This window comes from Panicum hallii, chromosome 3 (genome assembly GCF_002211085.1).
Source record: "Panicum hallii strain FIL2 chromosome 3, PHallii_v3.1, whole genome shotgun sequence".
NCBI lineage: Eukaryota > Viridiplantae > Streptophyta > Magnoliopsida > Poales > Poaceae > Panicum > Panicum hallii.
Genome location: NC_038044.1, coordinates 14,350,596 through 14,369,927, shown reverse-complemented (window position 1 = coordinate 14,369,927; position 19,332 = coordinate 14,350,596). Strand labels below are relative to the sequence as shown.

Sequence of the window (19,332 nt, the reverse complement as noted above, 5' to 3'; positions counted from 1 at the left end):
TCTCTCACTCTCTGTCCCTTGCCCCCTCGCTTCGGCTGCACGCGACTGCAACGCACGCGGGTAGCTCCTCCCCGGCACTAGCCGTTAACCCCTCGCCGCCCAACGGTCGTCGACGCCGAGCCCCCCTTCCCGCCGCGTGCCGCTCTATTAATGCTCGCCACCTCGCTCCCCGGTTCATTCATCACTCGCGCGCCCCACCCTCCCCTCTCGATCTCTCTGCTCTCCTCGCAGTCGCAGCCGCAGGTCCCGATCGCGAGCAACAAGCGGCAGCCGGTGCTTAGCGCGCTCTCGGGGTGATCCATGGCGGGCGGACGCGCGGCGCACAAGGCGTTCCTGCTGTGCAACTACACGCTGCTGGGCGCCGCGTCGGCGTGCATCTTCCTCACGCTCTCGCTCCGCCTCGCGCCGTCCCCGTGCGGCCTGCTCCTCGTCTTCCTCCACGCGCTCACCGCCGTCTTCGCCGCCGCGGGCTGCTCGGGCTCCTTCACGGATGGCGGCGCCGGGGCCGGCCGCGCCCACGCCGCGCACACCGCGGGGGCCGTCCTCACAGCCATCTTCCAGGGCGCCGCCGCGCTGCTCGCCTTCACCCGCACCGCCGACTTCCTCGCCGAGCTGCGGTCCTACGTCCGGGAGGAGGACGGCGAGATCATCCTCAAGCTCGTCGGCGGGCTCGGCACCGCCATCTTCGTCCTCGAGTGGGCCGCGCTCGCGCTTGCCTTTGCGCTCCGGCTCGACGACGATGGCGCCCAGGAAGCCGACGGCGAGTACTCCAAGAGCTGGGCGTCTGGTTACCATGTCTGATTCTGCTCTGATCCAGCGCTGCAGAGCCTGAAGACTGGAGAGAGACACAAAGCAGAAATCCGAACGAGGGGTTAGTTTATTTGCAGATCGGGGATCGGTCAACTCTTGTTATTATGATCATGTAACAAAGTGCAAAGGCAAATGTATTGCTTTGCTCTGTATTCGTTTCATTCATTTGATATGGTATAAATTGGAAGGAAAATTTTGATTCAGTGACAATAGTGTGGTCAGTTTCTTGTTTCTTCTCTTTCAGAGATTTGGCTGTCTCTCAATTCTCTAAGACCTAAGGCCCTCCTCCAAACAACATGAACTTGCATGATCACTGATATGATGGATGAGTATGCTTTAGTGATCTGTCAAGCTTTGCCGAATATAACAAAGCAAAATAAAATAGAAACCTAGCAGTTTTTCAACTTTCATTCACTAAGCTGAAGAATTTTACAGTGATCCATTTTTTTAACAAATTGAAGTGACAGATAATTTTATGGGGCCTTGCGGGAATCTGTGGTCAGCTTTAGGTTTTTCTCTTGCATATATTTTGCAGTTTCTAAGCATTCCTCAACCTCTGAAGGCTAAAGCCTACGCAGTCAGAGGGTGGTGGGCCGTTATTATAAACTTCTTTGGGCCGTTATAATTTTGCAATACTGGGCCCTTAGGTACGGCCCATAAAAGGCAGGGTTTCCGCCTTGCTACAAAACCAAGCACGAGTCCGCCACCGCCGCCGTTGTGTCGTCCTCCGCGTATAGCTAGGGTTTGCGACTGCAGGGCTCCTGGCCTCTCTCAAGCGCAGCCATCATGGTAATTCTCGCTTCTCAATTGCAATTGCATCCCATGCTCTTGTTCCTTTTCCGTCTGGTAGACCGACGAATTGAGCATTTTTAGGATTCAGAGGGCGAATTTATACGCCTTCGTTGTTCTTTCTGTTTCACTAGTGTGCCGTCGATTTGGTATTTACTTGTGTAAGACGATGCCTTGTCTTCAGATCTAGCTGGCTTTTAGCGATTCGTGTACATATCCTTCGGTTCTGTAGCTGAAATCGAATTTAGTAGTGAACTGTGAGCGACTCAAACTGTCATTGGAGTTCATACTCCAAAGAAAGTGAGACAATTGTGACACCAGAATGTTAAACTTTGAAATTATAGAATTTAAAGGATTCATAGTACTCAGACGTGACGGGGTGTAAGGGAGCTCTACACTGAATTACTGATTGTTGTCCATTAATTAATTTGATTTTATAATGCCATTGAGGAAACACTGTTGGGAACACCAGATTAATTTAAACTCGTTTAACAGTAAAGTACTTACCTGTAGGTTAGTTCCTTACAAAATAGTGATGTCGTGGTGCTGAGCAGAAATGGTAATTTGTTTTGTCATAAGTGGTGGGTTCTGACTTTTTATGGTTGGTGGTAGCCGAAACAAATCCATGAGATCAAGGACTTCCTTCTCACAGCGAGGAGGAAGGATGCGCGCTCCGTGAGGATCAAGAGGAGCAAGGATGCTGTCAAGTTCAAGGTTCGCTGCTCCAAGTATCTCTACACACTGTGTGTTTACGACACTGAGAAGGCCAACAAGCTGAAGCAGTCTCTACCCCCTGGTATGTGCTGTATAGTTTTTTTGTTTTTTGTTTTGAAACAATGTAATGTGTAGTTGGCTAAACCCAGTTTGATCTAAACTAGCGCCTGGTATGTATCTAGATTCTAGATATCTCCATGCTTCATGGAATTGACCTTTTGTTCATTGGCTTACATATGATAAAATTAGGCATGGAATTGTAATGAAAATAATTGGTCAAGGACTCAAGAAATTGAAATTTTGGTATTCACAATGGTAAGCTGTGAGCAGAAATTTTGCACTACAAAGTAACCTTTTCATAGAATAGGCAAGCCATTCTGTCAGATTTTTGGCTTATTTGGTTTTGTTCGGCATGTACTTCATTGTGAACATCATTTTAGAACCATTAGATTTACATATGTGCGCACCATATGAGCTTTACACAAGCTGCTTAATTTCTATTGTTTGACATGCTTTATTTGACTCTGGTTGTCACTCAGGTCTTTTAGCTGAAAGCTTTCTGTTCTTTGCCTAAATAGTCATAACTCATAAGCCCCCATTGCAATATTGATATTTCCTGTAAATGTCGTTTGCTGCTTACTTAGTTTGAGTGATGCAGGAATTCAAATGTCACTACCGCTGATTATGCCTTTGTACTCCATGATTGGGCATGCCTGTTTAAACTAAGTGTTTAGTTAAGCCATAGATTGTACATGCTTTCTTTGATTTTGTTCTAGCCTTCAGGCTCTCTTTTGAGAAGTAGACAAGGATTAGATCGAAAATTTGGTTGTATTGTGTGCATCAGGGCATCTTCCTACATTGTGCAAGTTTTTTTTATACTTATTTTGTTTCAAGTTGAAACATGGTTCTGAAATTTCCTGGCCATTGTGCAAGATACTGACTTTCATCTCTTCTTTTGGCAGGCTTGAGCGTGCAGGAGGTTTAAGCTTTCGAAATAGTGACTACAGCACCTGTGCTGGTTGCTTCAAATATCTGCCAATCTACCTTCAATTTAGTTTCTGTAGGTGACCTCTGAGTGTTTTAAATGAATTGCTGGGATTGAGACGAAATATGATGGCTTGTGAGCCTACATTTGATGTTCCAATGGACTCGTGTTCTTCTCTTTTCTCTTTTCAAAACAGTGCATTTGTTAGTTTTGTTGTCAAATTAAGTTAGGTTTGTCGAATGGGGAGATTGCGAAAACCCAACAGCAAGCTAGAGATACTCGTATCTCAAATTCTATAGGCTAACACGCGTCCATGTGCCTGTTGACCAACGACCAAGTCAGGTATTTGTCTACTAGTAGTCAGGTATTTGTCTACTAGTTTTATTTCCTTTTTTTTTTTGAGGCAGGTCGTCGCATGGCATCACAGGTGATTTCGAGAATGATTGAGGACTTGTACCTGGGTTTGTGGAATTTTCCGTCAGCCAAACACTGTAATCTCGAGTTCTGGCCAACTGACACTAGCACATCAATCTCAACCACGAACATACCTTTCAAGTTCAGATCAATCCGCGTTTACCTTTCATACACGTTGGATGTGTAAGTGTTATGATTGATATAGACGCACAAGAAGCTGCGACGAGCCGACGACCAGAAGTCCAGAAGGGTTGTTCCGAGGTTTTTTCAAAACAGGGATTTAAAAAAATTAAAATTCGAAAAAGAGGTGCCAGTTGCGAAAATTTAGATAAATGGGTGCCTCCCGCCCGCTGAACGGGCGGGACGCTTTGGGCCCCGGACATCCCGCCCGCCCAGCGGGCGGGATGGCCCCCGAGGGTCTCTTCGCAAACAATTTCTTCGCGAAGAGGTCCCTGGGAGGGCATCCCGTCCAACCAAAGGGCAGGATGTTGTGCTGAGGGGCATCCCGCCCATTGGTAGGGCGGGAGGTCACCCCACAAGCTATATAAGCCGCAACCTGCCCAAAAAATATCATTTTATCCAGCAAAAATCAGAAAAAAGAGAAAGAGAGGAGAGGAAGAGAGAAGAGGAAGCGGCGAAGCCCTGTCCACACGTCGATTTTAAGGTATATTCTCATTCTAGCCATATAAGTACTTGAAAATAACTATAATTTAGGAAATATTTCTTAGAATAGTTATGTTTTGAATAGTTTTTAGTATTTTCATTTGTTTTTAGTATAATTTATAATCTGAATAGTTTAGAATATGTAAAATATAATCTGAGAGTCGCTGAAATTTAGGATCGTCGTTCGTTGTGTATTAATATGTAGTATAACTAGTTTATTAATTATTGACAGATAACGTTGTTTGCTCATATGTAATATTTGCTGCGTTGAGATTCTATCAGACCTGGATACGTATTTGTAATATTTGCCGCATTGACTGAAGACACAATAGTTGGATTCATGTATTTGTAATATTTGTAATGTTCATTATCATATTATTTTATTTTTAATGGCTTCATGTATTGTACTATCGTAATATTTAGATTCTACGTTGCAAACGTTATCGTTTAACTATCTTCGTACAAGTTTTAGATACCGTAATCTTCTTCGTAAAATTGAATTAAAATTTTATATGCATACATAAGAATATGGCGAATAAATCTTATATTTGAAAAAATTCTGAATTTCAAATACTTTCTGAAACAAAAAATCTAAGAAAAAATATAACAAAAATGGACCAGGAGCATCCCGCCCACTGGCCGGGCGGTAGGCATCCCGCCCTGTGGCCGGGCGGGAGGCATCCCGCCTACTGGCCGGGCGGGAGGCCTGCTTCAGGGACCTCTTCGCGAATAAAAAAAGTTTTCTTATTCGCGAAGAGGTTCCTGAAATTTTTTTTGAGCCTCCCGCCCTATGGTTGGGCGGGAGGCTCCTTTCCGCCCGTTCAGCGGGCGGGAGGCACCCATTTCTCTAAATTTCTCCAACTGGCACCCCTTTTTCGAATTTTTTTTAATCCCCTTTTTAGAAAAAATTCGGGTTCTTCCGGCCGTGGAGCATGCCGTGGGCAACGAAACACACGTCGGCCCGGTGACATGGCGGCCTCCTACTGGCCGTCGCCGCAGCTCCGACGAGCGGCGATTCGCCCCAGTGGGGGTCGGTGACGCTCCGCTGTTACCGTCGAGCTCAGCGGCCGGCGGCCCGGTGTCCGGGCCCCACGGCTCGGGCCGGGGGATGGGAAGTCGCGGTCCACGGTGGACTTTGACAAAGTCAACGTCGTCGCCCGCCCGCGTCGCTGTCCCACATAGCCGGTCCGCTACGGAAGACCGGACCGGCCTTCACACTGGTGGTCTCCACCAGCGAGTGACCTCCCCACTCTCTCGTAAACCAACCCGCGTGTTCGCAGCAACCACAGGAATGCCATTCCCCTTGGCCAGACAGCGTCAAAACTCAGTGGCATTGCCGTGAATAAACCCTGGACCTAGGCCTCTTCTCGGTTCCCCTAGCTTTACAAATATTCCCTCCGCGGTTCCCAGTTGCCCACCGGCCACCGGGAGGGACTGGTAGGAGAGCTCGCCGCCGTACAGGGGGGTGCTCAGCTCGGGTGACCGGGCGGCTACTGAGGGCGGGGCGATGGGCCGCGCCTTCCTCCACCGCGCGCTGGTCCTCTCGTCGCTGCTCCTCCTCGCCTCCGGCGAGATCTTCTTCGAGGAGCGATTCGATGGTACTGTGCCTGCACTGTGGTTAATTTTGTTTTCGGTTTGGCTAATTGGCGAGCTCGATTCGGTGTCAGCGGTTGTCCTCGAGGTGAGATTCGATGGCACTGGGACTGTGCCGGATCAATTCGGTTTTCGTTTGTGCTATCCGCTCGTGTGGTTTGGAGTCACTGTCACCAGTTACTGCTGACACCGAGAGATTCAGAATTTCAGTTCGTTGGTTCAGAGAGTTGTTTATTTTCCTATGGTTTAGCTTTCAGTAGACCTTTTTTTAAAAAAGAAAAACAACCGGCAAGAGCTTTACCGGGCATGTATTAATAGAGGAGTGCTTTCAGTAGACTTCAATTTAGTCTAGAGATTGTTACTGTTAGCTGTGCCTTTTTGTATGCTCCAGCGGTCCAACCTCCAGAGTCAAAGAACAGGGCATGATAGAGTGAGAGTCAACTTACGGTTCTGTTGATATGATGTCTTGTGCAATCAAGAACTTATCAGTAATCAATGGCCTCACGCTCGAATTTCTTGTTTTTTGTGCATTTTTTTTGTGCTTAATGAAATTGTTCAACATGGTAACATTCAGATGGGTGGGAGCACCGTTGGGTGAAATCTGATTGGAAAAAGAGCCAAGGACAAGCTGGAACGTTCCGGCACACAGCGGGAACCTATTCTGGAGATCCTGACGATCGAGGTGAGGGTCTATTCATGGGTGGACCTACATGGCTACATTATGTGCAGTAAGGGGCTTATGACCCCTCTCTTTATTTGTTGAGTATTTTGTATTTTACAAAGAGAGGTTCTACTTTGATAGTGACAGTGGATATTTGACACTCAGTTTCCGGCTTGATATGCCTTGGGTCTATTCATGTTATTTCAAGCATTATTTTTTGAGAAAACTTCAATCAGAGGAGTTCAGACTGTACCAGTTTCATTTGGTCTCTGCTTCTATTTTGTAATAAACACTTTGAGAGAGAGGGAGGGAGGGAGGGCATTGCAAAGCTTTGAACATACTCTATCAATTATCTCACCTTTTAAACCAAAAAAAGGTACATCCTTATTTTAGTCATGTTTCATGCATTATATGATTATTTGCATTTGGCAACTGTTTTTCAGGTATACAAACAACTGGGGATGCCCGGCATTTTGCTATATCGGCAAAATTCCCAGAATTTAGTAACAAGAACCGTACATTAGTGGTCCAGTACTCGCTAAAAATCGAGCAGGATATTGAATGTGGCGGTGCTTACATCAAACTTATGTCCAGCTATGTCAACCAGAAGAAATTTGGTGGCGACACACCTTACAGGTTGATGTTCTCTCTATTTTTGGCCTAAGAAATGGCTTTATTTATGAGGTTTTTTCATCTAATATTCAAAATTATAGATAACAAATGTGCTTTTGTCTATCCATGAACCATACATCTGCAGCTTTACGCTTTTCACCTCAAAGTAGAACAAAATTTTCAGTAAAACTGGTACTGGTGCTACCTTAGGAGCTCGTGCATATGCCTAGAGAATCACCAATATCAACTTGGTCATCTGTTGAGATTGATTGCAGTTGTCAAGGACAGTCCATGACTTTACCCAAAAGATTATCAACATATTAGCCTGCTTCAAGCTTATAACATTGATTTCATTAACTGTCTTTTTCTTCAAAAAGTTAATGGGCATCATGAAAATATCTTTACAGGTAGGTACCAGCTGAAAATTGGTTGGAGGAAAGCCTAAGCAGTACATACCAATATACCATGAATGATCTAGTGACTAATGTATCGCATACTCATTGTCTACCTATGGAATTGAACTGTTAGTAATTCCGCGGTCTGTCTTATCTTCTGCTGATTATTACCTACTAACTGTCTTGATATTTACTTATGCAGCTTCATGTTTGGGCCTGATATATGTGGGGATCAGAAAAAGAAGCTCCATCTCATTCTTTCATACCAGGGGCAAAACTACCCTATCAAGAAAGATCTCAAATGTGAAACAGACAAGTTGACACATTTTTACACATTTATTCTCAGACCTGATGCCACTTATAGCCTCCTCATTGATAACCGGGAGAGAGAATTTGGGAGCATGTACACTGACTGGGATATCCTTCCTCCTCGTAGGATCAAAGATGTTAATGCAAAAAAGGTTCGGGATTTTCTGGCATGTTAAAAGCATGTCATACAGTAATTTCAACCATGCCTTTCCTTATAATTGGTTTCTTTTCAGCCAAAAGATTGGGATGACAGGGAGTATATAGAAGATCCTGATCAAGTTAAGCCAGAGGTATGTTTTGTCATATTTCCTGTCATAAACTTATCTTGATACATAATTCTATATAACCTTTTAACCTGCACTGACCAGGGATATGACTCAATTCCTAAAGAGATACCTGATCCAATGGACAAAAAGGTATGCATGACTTTGAATTATGATTTTTTAATAATATAAATCCAGTAAAATTTTAACAATTTAACTGGCACCTTCATGCTTCAGAACACTGTATTCGAACCCCAGTATGCAAATGATACACATTTACTATTTATATTATAAGACAAATGAGGATAGAAAAATGTTCCATTTTATGCATTTGTTACTATTCCTTTCCTTTTAAACATTCAGTCACTTTTACTGATTCACTAGCGGGTGGCAATAACTTCTAGACATTCATCACTAAAGAAACACAAGATGACAATACTTTTGATTTATGCTAAATCAGCCTGAGTCATGGGATGACGACGACGATGGTATTTGGAAGCGCAGAATGATACCAAATCCAGAATACAAGGGACCATGGAAGCGGAAGGTTTATTTTCTTGACTAATTATCTTCCCTTAACATTTTATTCCTCAAATATTTACATACTCATGCATTTCTGCTCTCAGAAAATTAAGAATCCTAACTACAAAGGAAAGTGGAAGACCCCATGGATTGACAATCCAGGTGAGAGACATATATCTGATCTTCTGCCTTGTGCTGTAGTAATGCCCTTTGCATATTGTCATGTAGATCATGTCTACTGTTTGTCACATAACAGTTTTATGTATTTCTCCTGATAGTAATTTTACTGCATATCTGACTTTGAACTGAATCTTGCATGCTCAATCCAACATTAATTGAACTATCTTTTGCAGAGTTTGAGGATGACCCAGACCTATACGTTCTGAAACCTTTGCAGTATGTGGGGATTGAAGTCTGGCAGGTACCAAACATCATAGTTGGTCAAACACACCCCATCACAGTCCTTGGTTGTATCAAATGTCGTAAATCCTATCTGAACTTACTACTATCATAATATACAGGTCAAAGCCGGTTCTGTTTTTGACAACATTTTGATTTGCGATGATCCGGACTATGCAAGACATGTTGTAGACGAAACTTTTGCTGCAAATAAGGAGGTAGGCACACGGCATGTTGTGATCCATGATGTCTCCCCCTGGGAACCCTTTGCTCAGTTTATTTATGTACTGCAGGCTGAAAAGGAGGCCTTCGAAGGAGCTGAAAGGAAGAGGAAGGCTAGAGAAGAAGAGGTTAATTAGAATGGAATTTGAATTTTGATCCTCTTTCTGCTCTGGTTGCCGTTGTCTTTTAACAATTCTGAAATTCTGAATGTGAGCCTGGAAGGAGTTAACCGGCGTTGCTTTTTCACAGGAAGCACGGCGGGCACGGGAGGAAGGGGAGAGACGAAGGCGAGAGAGGGATAGGGACCGTGGCAGGGACCGTTACAGGGATAGATATAAGGTACATTTCTTCCGTTTGCCATACCGGATCCTTTTTCCCTGTTACAGTTTGGTTCGTCTTGTCCTTGTCATATAGGCTCTTCTTTTCATGGTTTGTAGGTCAATATATTTCGTCCCCTTTAATTTATCCCTGGCCTTCTTAAGGATTATCTGCCAGAAGTTTCAGGCTTGCTTCCCTGTAGATAGGCAGCATAGACAATTAATACGATGATAACAGGCATGGCAAGTATAGACACCAGTGAAGAATTTTAGACTTCATCACTCCAGTGAACGAATTTAGAGGAACTGTATGCCAAGTATTTATAGCTGCATAGTCAGTGTCAGTAATATGGTAGAGTGCTTTATATATCAACATGCTGACATATTCTTTCTTTCATCTGCATTTGCAGCGTCATAGGCACTACGACTACCATGTAAGTTGCAAAGCATCTTCATTTCTTATCCTCGAACGCCCAAAGTAATACAAGAAAGAGGTGTCTGACGTTATAAATCATTTGTTTTCATGTTTAGGACGAGCTATAGATCTTGCGCCTTCGAAATCTGCTGGACATCAGTTGTTCGTCTATGGAAAGGGACCTTGATGATTGTGTTAATAAGATGTGCAACTTCGGGGCAAAGATAATGAAGTCCTTAGCCGTACTGTTACAGTTATGGAGAGCACACGTACAGAATTTGTATGTTGTACACCTGAATCAAACTGAGACTGCGATTTCGTACAGATTCAACACGCCATGCCGCGGCTGTAACTAAATTTCCATGGCCATGAAATGTGAGCTGTAGCCTGTATGTATTTGTACTCTTATGTTTACCGTGTCGTGTTACATTCACGCTGCAGGTGTTGAGAAACCTTTCAGTTTTATGATATCACCGTTGTTCTGCTTTCAGGACAAGGAACAACACGACTAGCTTTGTCCATTTAATTGGCCTACTCCTCACTCAAAATTTTTACTATTTCAGGAGTTCGCACAGCTAAAAAAAAGACCGTGGCACAATTTGACATGAGAATGCTTTGATGGGAACCTGATCCAAACAAACATCCAAAATTTTAGATTGAACATGGGAGACAATGAAAGCAAATAATGGGCTTAATATCCTGTCAAAAAGCATAGCACAACAAGGTTCTAATAACAGCATCAATTGAACAAATACATGCTCTTCTACCAACTAAAACAACAGGTCGAAGAACATCGGGACTTCCAAGGTGAGGTCTTGTCAAAAGTCTGTCATCTGTCATCGAACAACAGGAGAACGTGCTTAGGCACTCCAGCGACTCAAAAGCACCTTGTCCAGGTCATGAGGGAACTGCCCAACGATCAGCAGGTCCAGATGTTGCACCGGGCACCACCACCAAGAAGGCGCCGTCGCCGGTGAAACAGCAGAAGAGGGCATGCTGCACATGTTTGACGCACCTGTGAGTGCAGCACCAGCAGTACCTAGCTCATCGTCGTAAGTTGGCGCTCCAAGAAACCAACCGCGGGAACAGGACGACGTGATGTTATTGCCGATCCAAGAAGCAGGGGACGAGGCACCCGAATCACAGTGCGCAGGAGCAGGAGGGGCATCGCCGGCAGTCGAGAAGCTCATTGTTTCGGCCGTCTCAGGCATCCAGAAGCTATGAATTGACTTACATGGAGTGATCTTGTCCTGATCCTGTGACGGCTCTGGTTCAGGTCTGAAAGAATAGTCTGCTGTGGCATTGCTGTTGTCCTGCAAGTCAAACCAACCTTCAGAGCTGAGTTTTTCCTGCAACGTCCCTGGTTCCGATCCGAGAGCAGAATCAGGTATGGCTGTAGAACTGCTGGTGGTGTCTTGCCACGCCTCAAGGTTAATAATACCAGGCTATACCGCTGAGCTCTTCCTGCGACGTGACCGCCGGACCTGGAGCAGGGGAACCGAAAAGCCGCCGCTTCGCCTTCACAGGAACAGAGACCGGATCGACGTGGCCCTCAGAGCTGAGGTTTTCATGCGACGTCCCTTGTTCAGATCCGACAGCAGAATCAGGTATGGCTGTAGAGCTGCTGTTTTCCTGCCACGCCGCTAGGTTATACCACGCGATAGTGCTGAGCTCTTCCTGCGGCGTGACGGCCAGAAGTGGAGCAGGGGAATCGAAAAGCCGCCGCTTCGCCATCACGGGAGCAGAGGCCAGATCGGCGCGGTCGTCCGTAGCCTTCCTCTTGCGCGCTGATGCAGACGACGACGGCCTCGAAGCGGACCCGCTGGCGCTGCGCGAGTGGGCGTGCGCCTTGTAAATCTTGCAAAGAACCAGCTGGGGCTCGCCGCCGCGGACGCGCTCATGGTCGGCCCCCTGATCCTCGCTGCACTCCACCATGTATCAGTCGGTCCTCACGCTGCAGCTCCTGCCGGCCCTGCGCTTGTACAGAAGTACTGGCCGTGGCCAACGCAGTTGCCCTCGCCGTCGAACACGCGCCGGGGCGCGCGCTCGGAGTGCCACGTGCCCGCGCCGCCGCCGACCCGGCGGGACTTGCGGCTGTCGCTGGCGCTCTTGGGCCGCACGTGGGTGAAGAAGAACCAGGAGCCGCCCTCCCCCTTCCTCGCCGGCGGGGCCGGGCGGTGGGCCGCCGTGAGCGTAGATGTCCGCGTCGTGGAAATGCGCGCCGGCGGCAGCGGGGAGGGGCTCGCCGGCGAGCTTCCGGCGGAGGAGGGCGAGGAGCCCGTCGTCGGCGGGGGCGAACGCAACGTCGCTGCCGGGCGGGAGAGGCATCGCGCGCGGTCTGGATCGGAGCCGGAGGTGGGTTGAGAGCAAGATCGGAAGAGGGTTTAGGGCAAGAGCAAGAAGATGGCGAAAGGGGGACGCGGAGATTTGGTTTTTCCCGGGACTCGCTTTAAATTTGGCGCGGCCTCGGTGGGAGTGGGAGTCGCCGCTCGCGCCTGACTTGCGTCTGACGAAACATATGGATTTCATCGCCAGCTGTCGATCTCCGGCTCGATGCGCGGTCGCACCCCGCGCCACCGGCGGCCACTGCCAGCGATCCCGACCCCCGCCTTTATTTTTTCATTCAAAATGTCGAATCCAATTCATTCTTGGTGGAACATTTTGGATTGAAAATGGTCATCTGTCATCACACCTCTCGGAACGCGGCCAAGCTGCGACCCAAGGTGTTCTTATAAAAAAAAAAACTGCGATCCAAGGTGGCCGGCCTCTCTTATTCGCGATGCAATTTTGCAGCACCACACCAGTGAACTACGTGAGGCGTAGATTCAGAACTCGGGAGGGTGCTACGCAAGGCGGGCTGGGCTGAGCGCCAGGGCCGCGATTGTTGATGGGCCACGTACGCGCAGGCCTCCATGGCCCGGTAAAGGAAAGCAGGCCACCAAACAAGCAAGGCGCCGATCCTACCCAGCCCATTTCCGTGCTCCAGTCCGGTGAACTCGTTCACAGCAACTGATCAGCGCTAATCTTTTCACACGTCCAACCGCGACAGATATGTGAAGTCCACGCTCAGCATCTCCACGACGCTACCCTCGCCATCACGCTATAGATGTCCGGCATGTGGTCGACGATGAATCAAGTTGCATATGTTTTATACAACGAGCATGCTTATAATTTGGTTTAAAACATGCGCGCCCTGTATGATTTTTTTTTATGAAACAGGAGAGGTGAACCGTACTTAGATGTGTATTAACGTAAAAGAAAAAAGCAGGTACAATGCCCAAAGCGATGCTCAAGAAACATAGAAGGAAATGAAGAAATTAAGAAAAATTATAACAGGACTTCTAGCCATTCAGACTTTTAGGATAACTAAGGCAAACTCTTCCTTAAAGTGCGCTTTGCAGGCAGCTGGTGAAGGCTGAATTCCTCTCAAAATGAGGTCATTACACTGCATCCAAATGCACCAACATATGAGGATGATGACATCCATAAAAAAAAAAGAGCACCGTTCTGGCCCTTCAAACTTTCCAGGATAGCAAACGGATCATCATCTTGCACAAGGAGATCAATCATTAACCAAGTGTCAATAGCAAAGGGGCTGGTGACGAAAAGATGAGATAGCTTTTCTTCAGTCCCAAGTTGGCAGCAAACACAATTATAGGAAGGTAGGGCCAAATTTCATCGTCTCAATAAACCTCGTGTACTTAGTCTATCCTTGAGCAACAACGGAAGAAAACTCTATACTTGCTTTGAAAGACAGATTTCCACAACCATTTGAATGCTGGATGAGTCACTCAATAGCCAATCAACTGCTTATATGCTCTCGCAGAACAGAAGCAAGAGGACCCCCATATATAAGACCATATGTTTGTTTCCTGAGAATTCGATAAGGCCTCGTTCGGTTGCTTTGGTTCCGTTCCTGTCCAGGAACCGTTCAGGAACAGGATTTGAGTGGATCCACTTCCTTCACTTGATCCTGATCTACTTCAAATCCTATCCAGGAACCATTCCATTTCCCACAAAATGTGTTTGGCTGGACAGGAACCAATCCTGGATCTGCTGCCTCACAACATCAATACCACGTTTATTTGATGCATTGAGCTCCAAAATCATGTTGGGGCTAAAAATCCACCAACATATAGGTTACATGAAACATGACCAATATTGTAGTATCATTGAAGCATTAAACAAAATCACAGTAGAATTTAGAGTGAAGAACTGTAGAGCTAATTGCCTCCGGCCTTGATAATATAGATATGCAAGATAAAAGTAAAAGAGAACCAAAATTCCACAACACACTGAATTCAGGCCACAAGAAGCTACTAACTAGATACTTGCTCTTTCAATTAGAAGACCTAGCACCGGAAACATGAGCCTTTCATGCTGTTGAAGCACCAACTCCATATCCCTCACCAGCGCTGGTCGTTTGAATGCTACAAAAACACATTTTTCAAAAAAAACCATCAGTTAATAACAGCTCAACGTTTGATGGTTATCCTTGTTTGCATACACAGCCCATTCTTCCCTATTCAAATTCATTCAGGTGTCATCCTTGTTTGATGACAGCCAAAGTTGGCTGCTACTTTCCTATTCAGAAAGTACATATGCCATTTTGTCCCAATGCTTCATAGTTTACTCAAATAACAGAGCACAAAGAACTCCTATAATTCAAAAATGCCATGACATCTAAGCTTCACAAAAAACTTGTTGTAGACTCGTAGTTATTATTACTTATCTTCTAATAGATTCATACTTTGTCAAAAAATAATGTATAAACTTAGGGTTAATTGGAACCATAGCAGCGCAAATATCACGGAGTGGAATGGCATGTTTAGAAACTTCTATAATTCAAAAATGCCATGACATCTAAACTTCACAAAAAATTTATTGTAGACTCGTAGTTATTATTACTCATCATCTAATACATTCATACTTTGTCAAAAAATAATGTATAAAATTAGGGTTAATTGGAACCATGACATTGCAAATATAATGGATCAGAATGGCATGTTTAGCTCGCGGAGGGTATAAAATTATTACTACTCATAATATTAGAAACATACCATTACAATTACAATTGCCAGTGTAGCTGATACTTGCCATTTTGTACACCTCACCACGTCTTAGGCCCATCTGCAAACACTCGTATTTCCATGTTGCCCAAACTACCACTTTCTTATTTCTCCCTTTCTTGAACCACGCCAGCCAGCCGCGCTCTCCCACGCTGTCCGCCACTTCCGAGAGCTGCACTCGCCTGCAGCGTCGTCATGAGTGGATCATGGTAGCGCTGGCGAGCGGTCGCGAGCACGGAGGGGATCCGTGACTGCGAGCACGAACGCCGGCAGTAACGATAAAGACTGGACTTGCATAGCACCATACACATTGCTACCTTTGACTAAGAGAAATCTAACAACCATGATTTTTTTCCATTTTTTAGCCATCTAGCCAAAATCAATTTTCCATTCTCTTGCCATCTAATCGATGGCAACTAACCAAAATGCTCCCAACTAAGCACTAAACAGGCAAGCAGCAAGCATATACCGCTATCAATTATTCTTTCTCCACTCACTTCTACACGAGCACAGCAAGCTAGCACCTCCCTACACCCTCTGCATCTGGGCAAATCTCTCTCTTTCTCTGTGCTACTTATTTATCACGAGCAGATCAACATCAGACCAGAAGTAGCAGCTCACACTTCTCCCTCTCCTCTCTATTTTTCCCAAAATCAGATGAAGCATCCAAGCTACAGCAGTCCAGAAGCTAGCAGCTACAGCACTACGAGCTCAGATCTGTCGACCGACCCATGGTTCCATCCCTCCTCTCCGGCCGCTCTGCTCCCCACACAAATTGGGCATGTTTGGTTGCATGCGCAAAAAATTACCACATATTTTCTGCCACACCTAGCTAAGGTTAGGCGCTGAAATTCTGCGCCACACCTTGGCATGTCTAAGGGATTCTTGCCACACTTATACAGGTCATTGACGAGTGGAACCTACACAGTAGAAGAAAAATCTTACCATAAATGTGGAAATAAACCAAACGCACGCCTAACTCGGTCAAACCTATCTAACCTTAGGCGTGAGGCAGCGAACCAAACATGCCTTGAAGCCCAAACCTCCAAGCATTCTCACTGGCCGGCAGTAGCTCGCCCAACTACCCGTGCCATCGTTGTTCCACCAACGTGCGCCTCAAGAACAAGAAACACGAGGATCGGAGAGGGAAAGGAAGAGAGGCGCCTTACTGGTGAGAAGGCGGCGAGACGTTGGACGTTGGATGGGAGATGGCCGCCGCGCGATCCTGTGCCATGCTGCCGTCGGTGTTGTGCCACGCCGCCGTGCTGTCATCTTGCGCCACCGCCAACTGCTTCGTCACCTCGCCCCCAGCCGTCGCTCGTGAGGGCTCCAGGATCCGAACCGGAGGGTAAGACACAAGGCTCTGATCCAGGCTGTGGAGTGTGGGGGAAAGGCTAAGCCGCGCCAGTTTTCTTTCCATGCCAGATCAAAACTAACGACCATTCTTCGCATCTGGATTAAAAAACGAGCCGCAGGAATCCACTCGGAACGGGCCAATCCGATACAAACGAACGAGGCCTAAGGAAATTAGATCACACCGCAATCAGAGCCCGTCCAAAATTTGCCAAATCAGACACCACCTTGGATATTATTCCATCCTTTACAGTTTTATTTATACTTCTCTCAACCCTAACCCTAACGCCCGTGCCTACTTTGCTCCCTTGCGTCGGTATTGAAGTCGTCCCGCCGCCGCCCGACACCCCATCCCCGCCTCCCGCCGCCACCCTCCCCATCTCGCGGCGACCTCATTCTCCGGCTAACAGTCGCGGTCTTCTCCCGTCTCCCCTCCCTAACCATCACCGTGCCTCGCGTGCTGTATCTCCGGCGAGCCCGCTCCTGCACCTCGCCCTCTTTCCACGTCTCCGGCGGCGGTCCTCCCGCCGCCGCGCACTCACCCTGGGTTACCTCTCCAGCGTTCCTATGAGGTTGGGTTCTGGTAACCCTAACCCCTCCTCTGGAGTTCTAATGCTTTCCGTCGCCGGAGATGAAGAATAATGGCCGATGCCATCGCTGATTAAAGGTAGTCGTCGACTGAAACCTTGCCAGTTATACATTCATATTATGTGAACCCAACTTGAAAATTTTGGTTCATTTTTTCCCTTTCCGTGAACAAAGCAGGATATCGGCAATTCTATGTTTGGAGGAATTTTGTAACATCATAATCGGGAAAAATTTTGGCAAAAGATTGGGATCAACTTTTGATTCCTCTCTCAGTGAAAGAGGGAGGAGTGTTTTTTGGATTGGCAATTCTATGATTGGAGGAATATTAGTAACTTCATAATTGGGAGATTTGTTCACAAGAGAGTAAGGGAAACTTTGGATTCTTCTCTTATAGAGAGAGGGAGGAGTGTCTTCCAGAGGCTTGGATTGGCACTGATGATGAACCGGAGGTTTCTGTATCTATTGCGAGACAGCGTCAGTCATCGATTGGGGGACAGCATCAGTCAGTTGCAGAGCAACTTTGCACTGCACCGCATCAACATGTCTGGCTTGTTCTATCCAACGAGGCCACCACCAAACAGACCCACAGGTGCCGCAGATGCAGGGCGCACGACGGCGGCCGGCAGATCACCAAACACCACAGTTACAGTCGAGGATGCTCGGCTGCCCCGGCCTCTGATCACCTTCCAGTCCCCCTCGTCATACAGCAGTCTCGGATGCATGGGGTTCATGCTCTTCAGCAGCGCCCGCGGCGGCAAGGACCAGATCGTCGGCATCGACCAGTGGGGCAACACGCTCCTGTACAGCACGGACTTGCATTTCATCCGGGTCATGCCCACCCTGAAGCAGCGAAAGAGGATGCCTATCTCCCTCGTCGTTGGCGACAGCCTCTACACCATGGACACCTTCCCTCGGCCATCTGACGCCAAATGCTTCGAGGTCCTCACTCACTGCCCCACCTCTAGCAATCTGTTCAGCAAGCTTGACTGGCAGACTCTGCCGCCGCCGCCGTTTGTATTTGAACCATTCCCCGAGCTGCCAAAAAGATATATCAGGTCCTACACGGTGGTACGACACTCGGACATCCTTGTATCTGTCGAGGACGTCGGAACCTATTCCTTTGATACAGTGAGTCGCGCGTGGAGGAAGACCGGTGACTGGGTGTTGCCATTCTCCGGCCGTGCTGAGTACATCCCAGAGTATGATCTCTGGTTCGGCCTCTCATCATATGCTGACAACAACCTGCTGTGCACGTCAGACCTGTCAGCGGCCTCGGTGCTCAAGCCGCCAACTCTGCGCCACATCTGGGAGGACGAGCTCAGACCCCCTGAGGATTGGGTCCGAGGATGGGCCTACGCGGTGCACCTAGGGTCTGGCAAGTTTTGCATCGCCAGGTTCTTCGAAACGCCGGAGGAAGAACCGTGTGAAGATCCTCTTAATGAAAAACGCACTCAGGCGCGGTCGCTAAAAAAGAAAAAAGAACCGTGTGAAGATGGCTCGGCCTTCATCCGCTGGGGACGTGAGAGATTTGCCGTGCTCACCGGCGTGGAGGTGGAGCGCTGTGGCGAGGCTGGTGGAGGGCTCAGGATGATCACACACAGGTCCAAACGTTACAGGTTGGCGAATAGTATGTTGCTCGACTTGGTACTCTGAGTATCTGATTTCCTTCCTCTAGCCCGGTTAGAGCTGAAATAATCATCTCAGGAATCAGGACCGATCCATCTTTGTGTCCATTTTTTATCTCGTGTTAAATGCTTGCCTGATTGGTATCCGAGGAGTCTCCAAGTAATTAGCGATGCTCAACCTCTGTTATTCCCCGAATTCTGCTGTGTATTTGGGAACTCTGGCGATCATCAGTAAAAGCCTACTATTTCTCATTATGTTAGAGATCTTTTTCGAGTATAAAACTTTGTACAGTGATCCTCATTTGTGCCGTTGTACCATTCTTTTGTTTGTTGTTTGTTTGTTTTTTAAAAAAAACGCAGGGTTCCGGTGAGCAATGGCACCGGCAGGCTCCAGAGATTGTCAGAGCAATGGCCTTCTCTGATTTTCCGAAAGAAGCAAAGACTGCAACAGCAACGGGCCAACCGGGGCTGTTCGGCTGTGTCTATTACCAAACTGCTCGAGGATTCAGAAATTTTGAGCCTGTTTGAAACGAAGGAACAGAAAATACAGGAAAGGAAAAAAACGTACGAATAGGATGATGGTGTAGTAGCAAAACAGAGGAAAGGAAAAATTA

General features: G+C 46.9%; 4 protein-coding genes across 4 annotated transcripts; all 4 read left to right on the top strand.

Moving 5' to 3' along the window:
- The first annotated feature begins 164 nt into the window (after window positions 1-164).
- LOC112887842 lies at window positions 165-1,020 on the top strand. Its single transcript, XM_025954115.1, has one exon. It carries the CDS (start codon window positions 301-303, stop codon window positions 799-801), a length of 501 nt encoding a protein of 166 aa, XP_025809900.1. The 5' UTR covers window positions 165-300; the 3' UTR covers window positions 802-1,020.
- Window positions 1,021-1,505: 485 nt separating this feature from the next.
- Window positions 1,506-3,505, top strand: LOC112886409 (60S ribosomal protein L38-like). Its single transcript, XM_025952307.1, has 3 exons — window positions 1,506-1,599; window positions 2,212-2,395; window positions 3,276-3,505. Exons 1-3 carry the CDS (start codon window positions 1,597-1,599, stop codon window positions 3,296-3,298), a joined length of 210 nt encoding a protein of 69 aa, XP_025808092.1. The 5' UTR covers window positions 1,506-1,596; the 3' UTR covers window positions 3,299-3,505.
- Window positions 3,506-5,776: 2,271 nt separating this feature from the next.
- Window positions 5,777-10,588, top strand: LOC112886010 (calreticulin-3-like). The gene is made up of 14 exons (XM_025951745.1): window positions 5,777-5,973; window positions 6,543-6,650; window positions 7,073-7,265; window positions 7,839-8,097; window positions 8,179-8,235; window positions 8,314-8,361; window positions 8,669-8,755; window positions 8,835-8,892; window positions 9,084-9,151; window positions 9,252-9,347; window positions 9,423-9,479; window positions 9,601-9,690; window positions 10,079-10,102; window positions 10,200-10,588. The coding sequence occupies exons 1-14, from the start codon at window positions 5,883-5,885 to the stop codon at window positions 10,209-10,211; spliced, it is 1,248 nt and encodes a 415-aa protein (XP_025807530.1). The 5' UTR covers window positions 5,777-5,882; the 3' UTR covers window positions 10,212-10,588.
- A 6,188-nt stretch (window positions 10,589-16,776) lies between these two features.
- Window positions 16,777-18,973, top strand: LOC112886255. The gene is made up of 2 exons (XM_025952086.1): window positions 16,777-17,172; window positions 17,271-18,973. The coding sequence occupies exon 2, from the start codon at window positions 17,529-17,531 to the stop codon at window positions 18,744-18,746; it is 1,218 nt and encodes a 405-aa protein (XP_025807871.1). The 5' UTR covers window positions 16,777-17,172; window positions 17,271-17,528; the 3' UTR covers window positions 18,747-18,973.
- The last annotated feature ends 359 nt before the right edge of the window (window positions 18,974-19,332 follow it).

What these genes read in the sequence shown, in the direction of transcription:
- LOC112886010 (XM_025951745.1), top strand. Translation starts at nt 5,883, where the DNA reads ATGGGCCGCGCCTTCCTCCACCGCGCGCTGGTCCTCTCGTCGCTGCTC. An exon ending in TGGGGATTGAAGTCTGGCAG is followed by an intron (nt 9,152 to 9,251) that starts GTACCAAACATC and finishes CATAATATACAG; the next exon opens with GTCAAAGCCGGTTCTGTTTT. An exon ending in GTTACAGGGATAGATATAAG is followed by an intron (nt 9,691 to 10,078) that starts GTACATTTCTTC and finishes CTGCATTTGCAG; the next exon opens with CGTCATAGGCACTACGACTA.
- LOC112886409 (XM_025952307.1), top strand. An exon ending in GAAGCAGTCTCTACCCCCTG is followed by an intron (nt 2,396 to 3,275) that starts GTATGTGCTGTA and finishes TTCTTTTGGCAG; the next exon opens with GCTTGAGCGTGCAGGAGGTT.
- LOC112887842 (XM_025954115.1), top strand. Translation starts at nt 301, where the DNA reads ATGGCGGGCGGACGCGCGGCGCACAAGGCGTTCCTGCTGTGCAACTAC.
- LOC112886255 (XM_025952086.1), top strand. Translation starts at nt 17,529, where the DNA reads ATGATGAACCGGAGGTTTCTGTATCTATTGCGAGACAGCGTCAGTCAT.